Below are 15567 nucleotides of genomic sequence, written 5' to 3' on the forward strand. Positions count from 1 at the left end.
TTCAGAGTAGGTGGTCATTAAATACAAGATAGAAACAGTTCAGCCTAGAACCTCCCAAGCACCCTCTTCCAGCTGAATGGCCTAAGCCCTAGGTTGTAGTAAGGCTCCACATTTTATGTTGTCTAGTTTCATTCATTTTATACTCTTGGATATAAATGAATGCATCTTCGACAAAAGCAGCAGTAAATACTTCCCTCCAAAGCAAATATAACCTGTTTCAAGGTGATTCTCTTCAAAGATACAGTTTCTTCAGAATTTAAAATTGTGTTGAACTAAAATTCTCAAGAAAAAAAATATCCAAAATGTCTGTTCTATACAGGGCATGCAGGGCAGTACTTTCCACACAACTGGAAAACAGGGAGAAATAAACCTTCCTTACTGCGTGAGTTTTCTTTCTGGAATTACCACCTAAAATAAATCACTCATCAGAATTAGTTAACTAGGATTCTAATAAAAGATTAAACTATCGCCAGCCATAGAATACATGTATTAGCAAAACTGCACCTGCTAACAATGATGTCCAAATTCTGTTCAACTCTCAGAATACTAGTGTGTCCTAGTTTGAGTGGGAATACTTAGAGTATCTATGAAATGCTAAGAAAAAAGTAAACTACATGGCTGGAGAAAATATCATCTCTGACCAAGGAATGAGGAGGGGAGGTATAAACTGGAGGAACAGCTAGTCTCCACAGTTTTTATAGCTTTGATATACTCAGTGAGTCTACAGAAAGATCAAACAAGCAGCACTAGTAAGGCCTGCTTTGGAAGCAGAGGAAATGTATATACCCTCAATAAAACATACACAAGAACGTGCAATTTTTGGAGCCTCTACAGTTCTTAAAGAATCTCAAATCCAGACCGGAAGATAATTCCATGCGTTTGCATTACCATGGAAGTACTCCAGTATCTATGACATGGACCATCAAGACAGGCACACATAATAATACACACCTGTATTGAATGAATACTCATTTTAAGTCTCTAAATCTCTTTAATTTAAAAGCCACAAATCCACTATGGACTAGAGTCTATATAAAATTTCACCCTTCAGTAGTCTTCCTACACCTAGCTTTTATGGAAGTTTCTTCTGAGTACCAGTATTTCCAAAACGATGAGTGTTGGAAAATTAGAGTACACAATTGCAAATGACTGAACTTGGTACAATCTTCTCCTGTTTACACCCCTTCTTTTTTGAGGGGATGGATAGGAAATAAATTTAATAAGTTACTTTCAAAAGTAATATAATGAACAGCACTTAGGCTTATCAAAGACGCTCTCTTTACATAAATATAGATGCCATAATAGAAATTTACTAGCACTTAACAAGTTCTGTGTGATTTTTTAATGCACAGTTTATAGTGTTCATCAATAAAAATCTTTCATCTCATGAATGTATAGTGTAACATTGATTTAAAAGATACAGACAAGGAAGTAACAAAATGCACTATCATTAAAGTATTTCCAGTACCAACAGCTAGGAGGCATTCATTAACTGGATATCATCAACATAAATCTCACTATTTTATCTTCATTTAAGAAAAATTAAAGTTCTAATCTGGAAACTCCCTTAACATTTCTTTCTTTCAACTGACTGCAGATAAAATACTTGTAAATACAAAAGAAAAAGAAAAGTTGACAGTTTTTTAACCAATATTATATAGGATATGTAATTACCATATAAAAGTTGACTCTGTTTCTTTAGGAACTGGATGCATACATTTCCTGGCTTTTGTACTACAAAATACTTTTCTCCACAGATGTAACTTTTATGTCATGTTTATAGAACAAAACCAAACCAAACTTCATGCATTTTAAAGAACCTTTCTTACACACTGTAGTTACTCTACAGTGAGAAAACATGGTCCACTCTGGTTCATGTCCTTGCAACGACACAAGAGTAGTATTACCAAATACAATTAAATGATCTCTTGATTTTAAACTTTTGAATCTGCCATAATTTAAAAAAGTAATACTTGATATTAAACTTCAAGACAAAGAGATGTCAGTGTAAAAGGTCTGGGCCATCACTGAGCACTTCAAATCCTTCAGTTTCCTGCTTGTTATTTCAGAAGCCATAACTAATACTGCATTTGTCGCAGAAGTATCAGATCCAAAGACTGAATTTCTATTGCTATTAGAAATATAAAAGAAATCAGAAGTATACAAACTGATGCATGGATAGAAATGTAGTGATTAAGAAACAAGGAATGGAAGTCTGACCACTTTTAATAACTGCAAAAGATGAAAACTGACTTTTAGCAAGAGTATTTTACAATCTTACTAGCATTTGAAATAAAGCTTTTGAAAAATATGCTGTAAAATTTCTTAATTGTTTATTAATGAATGTTTTGAAAAACTAGATTAAGCATTCCAGGTTTTTTAAGGTGACAATCTATTTTACAGATGCACGGAAGTTGCACAGTTTGTATGAAACATATATGGTTTTCAGTGTTAACAATACAGATAACTATAAAAGAGTAGAGTATCACACACAGTCTGCAAGTTTCTTTCTTTCTTCAAATTGTTTGTCTACTGCAAGTGAAAGAGCCTGAAGAAACGTTGTCATTGTAACACTGGGGGACTGAAAATAAGAAAATATTTTGTTAGACGTGCTACAGCAATAGGCATACATAATATTTTACATACAAATCACTGTATTTGAAAGAGAAATACTTAACTTCCATGTTACAAAATTTTCAAAATGCTACAAACCACAAACCTGCAGGCTTATTTTAAAACAGCTAGCATAATAAAGTCAAAGTCAAGCTATGAAAAATCTTGAGTCAATCACTATTACTGTGGATTTGCTTCAAAAAAGGTTTTTAACAAACTATTTATAAAGTGGCAGAGGGTTTTCGTTCAGCAAGAGATTATCAGAGAATCAATATCAATGTTCTATCACAACATTTAATTAAAAGTAGGATGCTGTTGGACAGGTCAACCCTACCCGTCTTCTTCAGTCTCATTTTAAATTATGGGCAGCACAAAATCATTTCAGTATACAAAGCTGCAAAACCAGTGTAATTTAGATTATAAGGGGGGTTTAGACGCAATCTTTTACTTCAGGCAGTGTCCAAATATCTTCCCACCTGTCTCAAAACCAAACCAAGCTATAATGAATAGAAACAACTTACTTGAATATAAAGTGCATGTGCTAGGAAAGGAAGTTTTCTCAGGACCCGGCCACTAAGACCATCACTTCTTCTATAAGTAAAACAGAGACAAATGCTGCTTCAATGCTAAATATCCACTCTTAAAAGAAGATCTTTTTCTGTGTTTCTCTCATAAGTTGCTCTAAAAAAACCTCAAATCACAATTCAGCAGGTCACTTGCAGCACTTTTAGCAGAAGCAGGAAGTGAACAACTTCAGCCTATGGGAGGCTATACAGTACAGAAAAGCAAGCAAGGGTACAGAAATAGCACAGTCACATCTGCCTGCCGAGGGTGACATCACGCCCTTCACATTACTGTGCTGCATCGCGTGAATTTGGGGGAATGCCTACACTGAAACGGTATGGTACAGACATAACCACACTTGGAAGGACTTGACAAATCTGTTTTTAAGGCTGGACGTCCCGGCTACAGCTTTTCTCCTTCTTCCCACCATTTACACACAGTTTCCTTTACCTCACCTACTCGATATATGTTTCCCTCTTCTCTGAGCACCACTGTCTATGTAGAACCCAAACCTCTATGCGAGGGAAAACTCCCTTACTTTTACTCCACTCCTCACTGGTTAAGATTGCATACTTCAGGAACAGAAGGAAAACACACTTTCCTGACTTTATGAATGTTATTTTATTTTGTTCCATAGGGACCAGCACTTTGGAAAAAAATATTGCTCGATATTATAAGTATCATTTTTATTGTTTCAAGAATTGTATGCTGCTGTGAAAGACTATGTGCTCCACTGGCATACTCAGCAAATCATAACACTCTCCATTTACACTTCACTTCTTTCCCCTTTGCTTCCATCCACTTATATCTCAATGCTAAAAACTGACTTAGGAGATTGCAAGGCATTCCAAGACACTTTCTCAGCAGGAACTAAGATCAGTGTTATTTCCGCTAAACTGCATTACAATTCACAATATCCACTGAAATCTAAGGCATCTCACTAATCCAGCCAGCAATTTGTCAAGAGGACTTCAAAGGACAGAGCAGAAACCAGAAGCATTACTAAGACAAGCGAGATCTGAGACCAAGAAATGTTGGCCAATCCTGATCGCTTCTACTTTTTGTCTGCTGAAAGGTTTTGTACTAACACTAACAGAAAAAAATTGAGATGTTTCAGAACTCTAGCCGTTATGAAATTCAGTTAGTTTTAGACATCATTCCACAACTCATTATGTATATATATATAAAAAAAATATATATATATAAAAATGTAGAATTTCAGAATCTTACCTTGAGATTTCTTTTAGTACCAGGCTTAACCTTGACACATTATTTTCTACAAAGCCTATCATCTCTAGCTCTCTGAGTGTCAGGAGCTGCTGCCGAGGATATATAATTTGACACTAGAAAGAAGAGTTATACACTGTTGCATGAAAAACTTAAATACATTCAAAATTAAATTCTACAGTAAGAGTGGAAATAAGAGAAGGAAATTTGTGTATTCTTGTTATTTAGAAAGTATGATTTAAATGTCATTTATTAAAATATGTTTTACAGTCTTGCTTTCAAAATATTACCTTCATCAGTTCTTCCAAGCAAGAAAGATATATTTTAAATATTGCTGCAGGGGATGGAGGTCCAATGTATTGTTTTATGTCAGCCCTGTCTACAAAGGCCATGTCAATTTTCTCCGTAATATTTGAAGTGGTCAGGATAACTACATTGGGATACCTTCAAGATAAAAGCAGATTTTTAGGTCACATGTACAAGAATTATCTCCTTTTGTGTTTGGCAAACCGATACCTTCCTTCTTAAGACTCAAGCCATTTCACGCAACAAGCAGTCACATCACTCTTGTCAGCCAGCAATTACATTAAATGATCTGAAGCTCTTGGCCAGTAATCACCAATCTATTTCAATGCATAGTCTCTTCCCTTCAGCTGTTTCTCAAGTGTCCATAGTTTCTCCAACCCTATTTTAGAAGTGATATACGTTAACTATCTAGAGCCTACAGGCATAGTTTCTGCCACCAAAAAAAGATTATGAAAAGAAGACTTGTAAATTTGAACCTTTAATCTACATGTTTTCCATTTGAATGCAGTAGACAATATATAGTTTAACTAACTGGCAATGTGACACATTCTAACTGTGGATGACGTTAGAGTGGGCTTAAAAGAGAAGTAACATCTTGCTCTAAGAAATGTTGAAAGAACATTCTTAACCATAGCTATTTCTGGATGAAACCTGTGAACTTTTATGTATGGATAAGTCAATTTTAATTATCTGCAAGACAGGGCCAAATACCAGGGCACCTTTCTTTCTGTGAACAAAGCCAAGTATACCCAAAAAAGGAAGTGGCAGGAATAAAACAAGAGATGATATACAACACTAAATCCAGCACGCAACGTGGACCAAGCATCATTAACAATTGCTTCTCAGCCACGTGTTGTGCAAGTCTGCTTTGGATTGCTGTTGCAATAATGTGAGTTTACCTTTTAATCTGATCTATTTGTGTCAGTACAGCATTCACCACACGAATAGCATCTGAAGGCTCTGTGCCTGCCTTGAAGGCACTGCGGGCTGCTGTGAGGCTTTCTACCTACAAGAAACCAAACCAACTCAACAAACAAACAAAAAAACAACACACACAAAAATACCACCAAAACACCAAAAAAACTCCCTTGAAAGATTACACATTTGGAGTGCTGGCAGCAAGAACCCAGACAATACACCTTCAGATCCCTGTGTCTGGCATGTAAACTATCATCTTCAAAATCTTTTTTTTAGTAGGAATTTACTGGGAGAGAGAAAAGGATGTCAAGGAAGCAAAGCGTAGTGAGTGAAATACCTGTTTAGACAGCAGAATGGAGGCATTTTAATTAAATTTGGGGGGTGGGGTGGGGGGATGACACACAACAGAATAACGAATACATTGAATTTAGAATGAGCTTCCCCATAGGAACTCCAGTATAACCAAGTTAATAAGGTACACACTTACTAAGTTGCTTTTGTATGCAAGTCTGAAGAGAATCTAGACAATGAACTGCACCGTAAGTGCTTTCTAGAGCTTTTCAACATACGTAAGAGCACAATTAGTACAAATCTAGGCTACTCTGATGTTTAAAACAATGCTCCACTTGTAAACACACATCAGCAAGGGAAGTTCCACCAAGAAATGTTTTGCTTCATTTTCAGCTGGAATTTGCCTGCTAAATCATACTGTGTTCCTCCCAAATCTCTTAAATCTGCAGTAGTCAAGATTAAAATTCATTCTTCTGCACAAAGTTATGTAACTTACAAAAAAGCATAAATATGCTTTTATTGTTCTTTAGAAATGAGCATTATCACAGTTTCCGCCCATCAATTTACTTTCTGCTAAATTTTATGTACCTCAATGCTATTAGAATCATACCTCATCAATCAGTACAAATACAAGAGCATCTTTGTCATCAATTAACTCTTGAATCTTCTGGAACATCTTGGTTACAAGCTTGCCACTCTAGAAAGACATCATATGCACATGTTGAACTATTTCCTTATCACACAACTTTCCAAGCCTTACCATATTTAAAGATGGAAATACCTGTTTTTTAAAATAACTTTCTAATACAGCTTCCATTTTGGTGTTCTCAAACACATTAATTATTCTGAGTAATCTTTGGGGCACAGTTATTTTATGAAACAAGCTCAATAGAAAGAGTGTAATTTCTAAAACACAAAGTCTATGTTAGCTACATTATTAGCTACATCAATACATACCTCAGAAAACCATTTAGAGAAAAGGCTATGGCTGTTTATCTCAATGAACTGTCCATACCTGTACCTAAAGTATGAAGAGGAAAAGAAGTATGAACTCAGTGATATCACTAACTTCCATAAGTCTCATTCCTTCCATTTCAACACTGGAATTCTGTGAATTAACACTTTAAATTACTTACTCTTCAAAACATAATACCTATTTTGAGTTTAACTGTCATTTCCAGAAATGTGTCTCACTAGAATTCTTGATATTAAATTGCTATCCAAACTCCTTCATTAGAACAGGTTCTATTTAAATATAGTTTAAGTAACAGTTACCATTCTAATGGCCTCATTCTTCTGTTTGTGGAAGATTTTGTTCAGTATAGCAAGAACACATATAAAAGCAGAAGCTTATTTACTTGGCTCTGCATGGATATCCTTAGGACAAAGTATCTCAACCACACATTATATAGACCATGTTTGTCATAAATTCAGCTTGGGCTAGAGTCAGATTGCTACAATAATTACACATTATTTATGTTACACCTAGCATTTTATATAACATTTTTTAAAATATATTTTTTATATATTTTTTAATATAATTTTTTTAAGTTGCTACGAAGCTTCAGGCTAACTCTTACTACTTGTCTGATACACAGACTGATCTCTACAGACTGTGGCATTCAGAGAATCCAAGGACAAAACAAATCGGTTACAAAATCACTATCTATTAAAAACAGGCTTTCTTAGACATGAAGATACAAATAGCAGGCTCGATACTCTGTGATCCTTTGTCCTTTAATATTCACTGATGCACAATGTGAGCACAAAAAAATGACTAAGTCGCCAATGGAATTTGTTTTACATACCTGAGCACAACTAATTACACATTTTAAAAGGCATTAAAATATCCTAAGCAGTCTCTCTATCAGATCAATTTTATTGCTAGCCAGGTGCACTGTAAAAGAACTACGAACATTAGCATTTGGCACCAGTTACTTGAAATCAAACATTAAATATCTTTGGGCTACCGAAAAAGAGCAATTAGGAACAGTAAACTAAAGTGAAAAATTTCCAAAAATGATCACCTGTATGACAGTCGAATTGTCAGCTTCTGAGCCAGTGCTTTACAGAGAGAGGTTTTACCAGTTCCAGGAGGGCCTGGTTTGAAATCAAATCCATATCTTACACAAAATCTGCATCAGATTGTTAATGACACGTAACATCTTGGTAACTATTGTACTTCATTACAGCACTAATTGTAGAATAAAAGCAGACAACGATTGTGAACACCAGAGTATTTTGAGAAGGTTGCTTACTCCTCTATAGTCCTAGAGCTGAGTTCTGAATTTCTATAATTTTCACTTATTAATACAGTTAAGTGTAATAGTTTGTATGTAGACACCATAAAGTTAAAATACTCAACAGCTGCAGAAGCAAAGTGTATCACCCTAGCAGGGCTTGCGTTTATTAGCATTCTCAAAAATCAGTGCTACGCCTAAACTTGTATCTTCCTGAAACACACAAAATAGAAACACATCCTGCCTAGTTTGATCAGCTGTCCACTTTCCCAGAAACCTCTTGGGGCACTCCAGAGCATTTTAGGAAGTCTCCTCTGGGACAAACCTTTTGGATCTGGCTTGCCACCCTATGGTAGAGCCACACAGACTTTCTCTAAATGGACAAGTACAAGCATAGTTAAACAGAGTATGAACATATGGAAGTTGATGTGTGGGTGCTAAACATCACCCAGATGACAGTACTTTCATTCACAGCCAGTACTGCCATTATAGCATAAATGTATTTTGCACTACAACAGTTGTAGGTTTCCCAGTATTAACGTCTTTGTGATCTCAACAAAGAGCTCATTACGAAAATTAAATATATCTATCCTATATCTAACAGTCTGAAATAAATTGTTTTCCAAACAAAAAACATCATGCAGCTTCTAAACTGATAAATAGTTATAACTTAAGTATAATCATCACTCATAATAAACATTTCCACTATGCCCTTTTATTTTTGAATATCAGTCTTGATGACAAAATTGTAATTAATAGAAAGCTGCATTTTGCAAGAAAATAGATTCAGTTGATGTTAATCTCATTTACAGTATAACCTCCACAGTAAGCTATGACTGACTGAAGATTACAGCTCCACTGAAATAGTAATAACTAAATTAGCAAGAATACTGCCTTCATACTTGACAACAGAACACACGGTCTTAACAACACAGCACAGATTGATCTCCCAGTTCTCTTGAAAGTTTTTACAAAGCCATAACTAACAAATTTTTTCATACCTTGATAGAACTGTAACTAATATATGGTTCCTAATGTCCTCAGTATCGGCATTATTTTTGCACTTTATACAAAAAGAAAAATATTATCACTTAAAAATTAAAATAAATTAAAAAAACCTATTGTCACTCCATTATAAATTTTAGAATTTAAATTCCTGCAAAACATAATACATGTGAACATTGATTTGATTCTGACATTACATTTCATCTAAACATGTAGTATACAGAGAGTACTTCTCTGCTGCTTTTGGATCATCTAATTTCACTACACAGAAGTGCAATATAAGTTTTTCCAGAAGGAAAGTATAAAAAGATGGCCAATGAATCTACTTGGTTTAAGACAGATAATTTTTACCATGCAGCAAAACAACTCTGTTCCATGATATCAGGTTGCTGTCAACATTTTTGTCAGAAAATAGTAATGTCGTTGTCACATAATCAAGTAACTGAAGAGAAGAAAAAGAGAACACAATTTAGAGGTATATCAGCAAATACAATTAAAAATAGAAGCAATCTCCTAATTATGTCTATTATGTACTCTTAACACACACACACACACAAAAATTGGGCTCACGTATTTTAGTCATAGGCAAATTTTCTTTCTGCGAAAGTTGGAAATTAATTTTCTTCCTGCCCTCAAGAAAAACAATAGCATGCACTGGACCCAAATGGAGTTCCAGAACTTGCACGTGAACAAATGAAATGCTTTAAGGAAGTGAAATTATTTTTATTTTCCATTGTCCCATTTATAGTGTGGCTTTAAAACACAAGCTGCCCAAGTCCAGTCAAAGTCCAGGTCCTGTTTAAATGTTATACAGCAATACATCTGTTTGGTTTGATGTAGTCAACCCACCTGTCACATATTAGTTCCTTTCTACTGAAGCATTTGTAAGGAATGAAGCTACTGTAAGAAATTTGTAGATTACATATCCTACCAAATAAGGGAAGTTGCAGGTACTTCCTTGAATGCTTGCTTCTAAAAATAATGACTTCATTTTAGAATTATCTAGAATTAGGAAGTAGAGAACTCTTTCAACAAAATTAATATGAACCTCAGGTGTGAACCTACGGTGATTTTCACCTATAATAACACGTGATAGCATATAATTTTCTGTTGCTGGTACCTGTAATGTGCTTTTGATCCATTTGTGTTAATAAGACAATACAACAGTATTTCTGTAGTATCTCATGTCCAAGATGGAGCAATTATGCAACAGCAAAAAAACCTGAACTTCACCCAGCATGTTTTTCAATATTATATTGACACTGTACTATTTTGAAAATTCACAGCAACCATTTCAGTCTGTAGGATCCAACTGTACCCAGCCAGTTCCACGGATTAAAGAATGAACATTCATCATAATTACTTTTACAGCAGCTAAGTAGTTCCAGTTTTAGTCATTAAAAGCTACCGCTTCTTTCTACCAACATACACTTAGAGTGAACAGTGACCAAGTTGCTGTTATTTAGTACAGCAGTAAGTCTAATTAAATAGACTTGTCATTTCACAGATGATTTGGAAAACAGTTACATAAATTAGACAAACATTAATGTGTTAATTGATGTTTACCTTATAAATGAAGAAGTACAATCACTGGAATGTTTTGCTTTACTATAGGTGGTTATAAAGACTTGAGTGAGAATACTGTAGCTATGGTATTATAAACAAGCTAATGAATTAGTTATTTGTGTCCAAAAACTTCAGGTAGAAGTTTTTTTTTTAACAAGCACGATAAACATCTTAATGAGTGCTGTCATAAGAGCAGCTGAATTGAAAGAATGCTGTGTACATTTTTTCTAAGCCTCTTTGAAGTTTTTGTTCCCACCAATTTTTTTCTCCCCTTCTAGAAAAACATGCAATTAATAAGCCTTAAAACATGATGCAGTATTTTAATAAAGTGAATTTCTACTCTGTTCTACAGAACATTGTTTTCCTCACGCAGGCTGATGAATATGTCTAAAGCAAAAGTGAAAATCATTTGAGAAGTTTTAAGTTGCTACCAAAATGCCACCTCCAACTGTTAAACTTCTGATTTCTGTAAAATAAACCAATGCATATGAAGAAATTATTTATCATTTGTGGCATGAGCATCACTGAACGCAGTTTCATAAGAAAAGTTTTCTTGCAAAGCTGACTTCACAGTAGTACACATTGATACAGATAGCTCAGCTCATATCTCAGCTCTGCCTTCTTTTTTAAGTGTACATCAGAGACGTATGTAACTACCAAAAATTATATAGCAATTTTAACAATATAAGCTTTGCAAAATGGCTAAGACTATACTACCCTTCAAAATACAGAAGTGTAATAAGCAGACACCAGAACTCTTTGTTGAGCTGGTGATTTCCGAGTAACTTCTCCATGGGATGCAGCAAACTTCAAACAGCCTACATTTCAACTCAAGCACCTCAAGCAATTTTAATTGTTATTCACTTTCAACTTACATGTGATTTTACTTCAGTGTCATATATAAGACTTTCCCAAAGGCCATGGAATTCAGCTGCAAAAGCAATATATTATATACCTGTTTAGGATAAATCAATCTGGCAATTTGTAATCTACCATTGCAGCACAAAGAAGTTTTCAAGTTATTCTCAACTACAATTAAAGATTAAGAACAGATTTATGACAGCAAATAAAATATATGGAAAAAAACATGTTATTTTTCTCAAAATGTAAACACCACTTTCTAACAGACAAATTCAGCAGTTTCACAACTTCTGTTTCCTCAAATAATTGTGAGGAGAAATTAATCTTCTTAATTTCTTAACATGAAAGAAAAAACATCATTCTTTCCACCCTCAATAGGGGATGGACCTACACTTCCCCAAGATAAAGAGCTATGAAAAGTTGGGGTGGGAGGAGAGAGTTCTAAGTCCGATTTTATCATTCAAGGGCTTTGGATTTTACTTTAACATCAACACGTACAAGACCAAAAAAAGCACATAGCTGAATAATGCATAAAAAATTAAAGGTGTGATTTGGGTATCAATCATTTCTAGCAGTTAGCGTCTAGCTTTCAGCAAAGAAAACAAAAAAGACTGAACAATTATAAACTACAATAATATGGGAATAATGTCAAGGTATCAGACTGAATTCTTCCCAAGGAGAACAATTGTAATGGATAGGCTTTTGACAACCTGGAAAGAGCAAGAAACATCTCAGAATCACTGTCTCTTTGAGCTTAAGCTCACACCTGTACTTCTTCCAGGTGCAGAATCTAACTTCTCCAAGCACAAGATAGTAACAGGCAAGCCACACTCTATTGCAGAGCAAAGCCTTATTCTTCTTTTCAGAGGACACTCTGAGGACTCTAAATCTCTAGTTTGTTTGTTTGTTTGAAATACAAGAGCAGCACTGTCTTGGGGGTTGGAAGCCAGCAGTGGGCTCTGGAAAATGAATGTTTGAATGGATGAGTTTCTTGTGGATCTCCAAATAAAAATCTGGAATGCAGCTTGTAGGGTTAAAAATTTGCATGCTTCTGATTACGACTATACATTTTATTCCACAAGACCAGTTACTTCCACTCATCCACAGGTATTACAGAAATAAATGACATGTGGTGGAATCACCTGTAGTAGTTCAGTCAAAATGATACAGAAAGTCCAAATCTATTGGTTCCATTGACAAAGGATGAAGTTAAACAATATATACAAATAATACCTTTAACAGATAACCCTGTAAACACCTTTAGGCTTTTCAAGATTTTCTTTCATTGTAATTGCTCTAGACCTTCCAGAAATATCACATGGGTACCTGCTGGTAGCACCCAGTGGTTAGCTGCGATGATATCCTCATTCTCTTCTTCCAGGTTTTCAGATCTTGGTCCTTCTTCGTTCAGATGAAAAATATGAAGAGAAAGACTGGTTTTGCTCAAGTCAATAGGCTAAAATGGACATAAAAAGACCTTTAATATATCACATTCCTCATTCAAAGCTAATTATAAGAAAGTTAGTTTTCAGCTGGCATTCATCTTTGAAGACTAATACTTCTGTTTCAGACCTTACAAAGGGGTGTAGGCCCAGAAATGTATTCACCTTTTCCTGGTTATACCAGACAGCCTAATAAAAGATATTACATCATCCCACAGACCTTCCCCTGCTTATGTCCTTAGGCTATCACTAGTCTACCTACAACTAATTCACATGCATATGAACAGAGCTGTACGTTGTCACTGCGAATACCTGTCTGTCTTTCAGTTTCAGCTCTGTATCCACAATAGACACTGACTGCACGTTGCTGTTAAGGAAATCATCATCAAACTCTGTCCACTTGTAATCACCAAACACCACATTATGTCTGTTCAGCAGCTTTAAGACACTCCTCCTGATATCTTCTTTCTTGGCCGTGCTAACAAGAAAGAAACAGCATTATTGATGGCATATTTACAAGGAAGTATGAACTAATATCAGAGTGCTTTACTTCATACACTAAGTCTACATGGAAAACAGCTTCCATCTCACAAAAAAATCCCCCAAACCAACAAACAAACCATCCCCCCAAAAACAATGCACACAAAATCCCCCAAACCCACTCAACTCCTGCCGTAACATTCTGTGGGGAAAAACCCTATCAAATTCAGTTTGTTTGCAAAAGCAACAAGTGTGATACTTGTTTTTGTGCATTAAAAGACACAAGACAAAAAATACTATTTGCTCTGTTTGCAGTCGTATCAGGGGACATGGAAAGAGAGATAAATTTCAAGAATGGAAATCAGTTATGCAATCTGACTGTGTTTCACTAGGAAAAACAGAAAAACTCACAGCCAAGCCACTAGACTGAATTTGGTACACTTAGCTTGGAAGCTCTATTGTGCTTTCATGCCTGAGGACAGCCGATACCTCAGGATGGGGACATGCTATAAGGAGAATTCCAGTAGAAAAGACAAAAACTACAGGAAAAGGAATACCATTTTAAGGTTTCAGAAAGGCTTTAACTTCAGTGATGCATTCCCAGTGCAAACTCCCAGTTCCTTGTCTTTTATGTCTGACAAAAAGAGAGCAGTGAATATTTTACACCTTGACTTTAGCAACACCTTGGTCACAGTTTCCCATAGTACCTAGATAGCTAAATTGGTAAGATAAGGACTGGATAAATGGACAAGGCAGCTGGACTGGCCAGCTCAAAGGGTTGTGATTAGTAGTACAAAGACTAAGCAGAGCTGTGAGTAAAACAGGGGAAAGGTGGGGTGGTCCTGTCAATATTGGGACCAGCGCTGTATTTACATCTTAATTTACACCCTGGACAATGGGATGGAAACCAACTGCTGCAAGTTTATAGATAACACCAAAGCAGGGAGAGCTGTCAGTATACTAGAGAGCAGGGCTGCCATTCAGAGGGACCTCTACAGGCTGGAGATACGATTTGACAGGAATCTCCTGAAGTTAGCAAAGGTAAACGCGAACTTCCGTCTCTTCATCTACTGCCCAGACAACAGTAGAGACCAGAGGCCAACTGGATGAAAAGCAGCTTTGTAAAAAAAGGACCCAAGGGTACGGTGGACAAGTTGGCAATGAGTCAGCAGTGTGTCCCTGCTACAAATAAGGCCAACCTTATTTTAGACTGTGCTAACATCAGCAAAAATGATTCTTTCTGTCTACTGGCTGTTTGAGAGACCACATCTGGACCACTGTGTGCAGTTTTGGGCTCTGCTGTACCAAAGACAATGACATACTGGAACAAGTCCAGAATACGGCCGCCAACTTGATTATGAGACAGGACGATGTGATGCACAAGGAAAAACTGAGAGAAACGGGTTTGTTCAACCTTAGGAAGAGGCGCCTGTGTGGAAACTCGTGGGGGAGCACTGAGAGGGCAGAGCAGGGTGCGCCAGGACAAAAGGCAACAGACCAAGTCGCGGCAAGCAAAGCTCGGCTCAGAGAGACCTGCTTGATTTCTGATGAACCTCCACGTGTATCTGAACGCTGTCCCACACGCTGGGGAGCGCTTGCTTCAAGTCCCCCGCGGCTTCATCCATCCTTCCCGCTCCTAGGGGGAAAGCGATACCAAGGAGGGGGGGGCCTGCAGCCACCAGCACGACAGGAGACCCCGCGCCCCGTCCACGCGCCGCCGCCCACGGCGGGAAACGGCGCTGCTCCCCCTCCCTCCTTCCCTCCCTCCGGAGATGGCGACGACAACCAGGGGACGCGTCGCCAGCCCAGTCACACGCACGGGCGGCACGGCCCACCCCTCCCCCGCGGCGGGGACGAGGAATCACCTCACGCCGGACACGGCCCCGAGCGCGGTGCGGTGCGGCCGGAGCGGGGGGACGAGACACAGGTCCACCCGCGGAGCGGAAGGGCCGGGCGGCTCCTCCGTCCCCTCACCACCCCGAGTGCTGCGAGGGCTGCGCCTCCGCCGCACAGCGCGTGGGAGAAACCCCGCTCGATCGCGGGGAGAGCCTGGC

General features: G+C 37.2%; 1 protein-coding gene across 1 annotated transcript; it reads right to left on the minus strand.

Moving 5' to 3' along the window:
- Positions 1-1327: 1327 nt before the first annotated feature.
- Positions 1328-15487, minus strand: TRIP13 (thyroid hormone receptor interactor 13). The gene is made up of 14 exons (XM_074830145.1): positions 15379-15487; positions 15047-15149; positions 13346-13511; positions 12918-13047; positions 11606-11661; positions 9516-9606; positions 7947-8019; positions 6877-6940; positions 6530-6616; positions 5610-5716; positions 4695-4848; positions 4408-4520; positions 3135-3204; positions 1328-2581 (listed from the first exon to the last, which is right to left on the minus strand). The coding sequence occupies exons 2-14, from the start codon at positions 15136-15138 to the stop codon at positions 2486-2488; spliced, it is 1299 nt and encodes a 432-aa protein (XP_074686246.1). The 5' UTR covers positions 15139-15149; positions 15379-15487; the 3' UTR covers positions 1328-2485.
- Between the last annotated feature and the right edge of the window lie 80 nt (positions 15488-15567).

Source organism: Strix aluco, chromosome 1, assembly GCF_031877795.1.
Source record: "Strix aluco isolate bStrAlu1 chromosome 1, bStrAlu1.hap1, whole genome shotgun sequence".
Lineage (NCBI taxonomy): Eukaryota > Metazoa > Chordata > Aves > Strigiformes > Strigidae > Strix > Strix aluco.

What these genes read in the sequence shown, in the direction of transcription:
- TRIP13 (XM_074830145.1), bottom strand. Translation starts at nt 15,138, where the DNA reads ATGGATGAAGCCGCGGGGGACTTGAAGCAAGCGCTCCCCAGCGTGTGG. An exon ending in ACACTGAAGTAAAATCACAT is followed by an intron (nt 9,607 to 11,605) that starts GTAAGTTGAAAG and finishes TCTTCTCTTCAG; the next exon opens with TTACTTGATTATGTGACAAC. An exon ending in TCTCTAAATGGTTTTCTGAG is followed by an intron (nt 6,617 to 6,876) that starts GTATGTATTGAT and finishes ATGTCTTTCTAG; the next exon opens with AGTGGCAAGCTTGTAACCAA.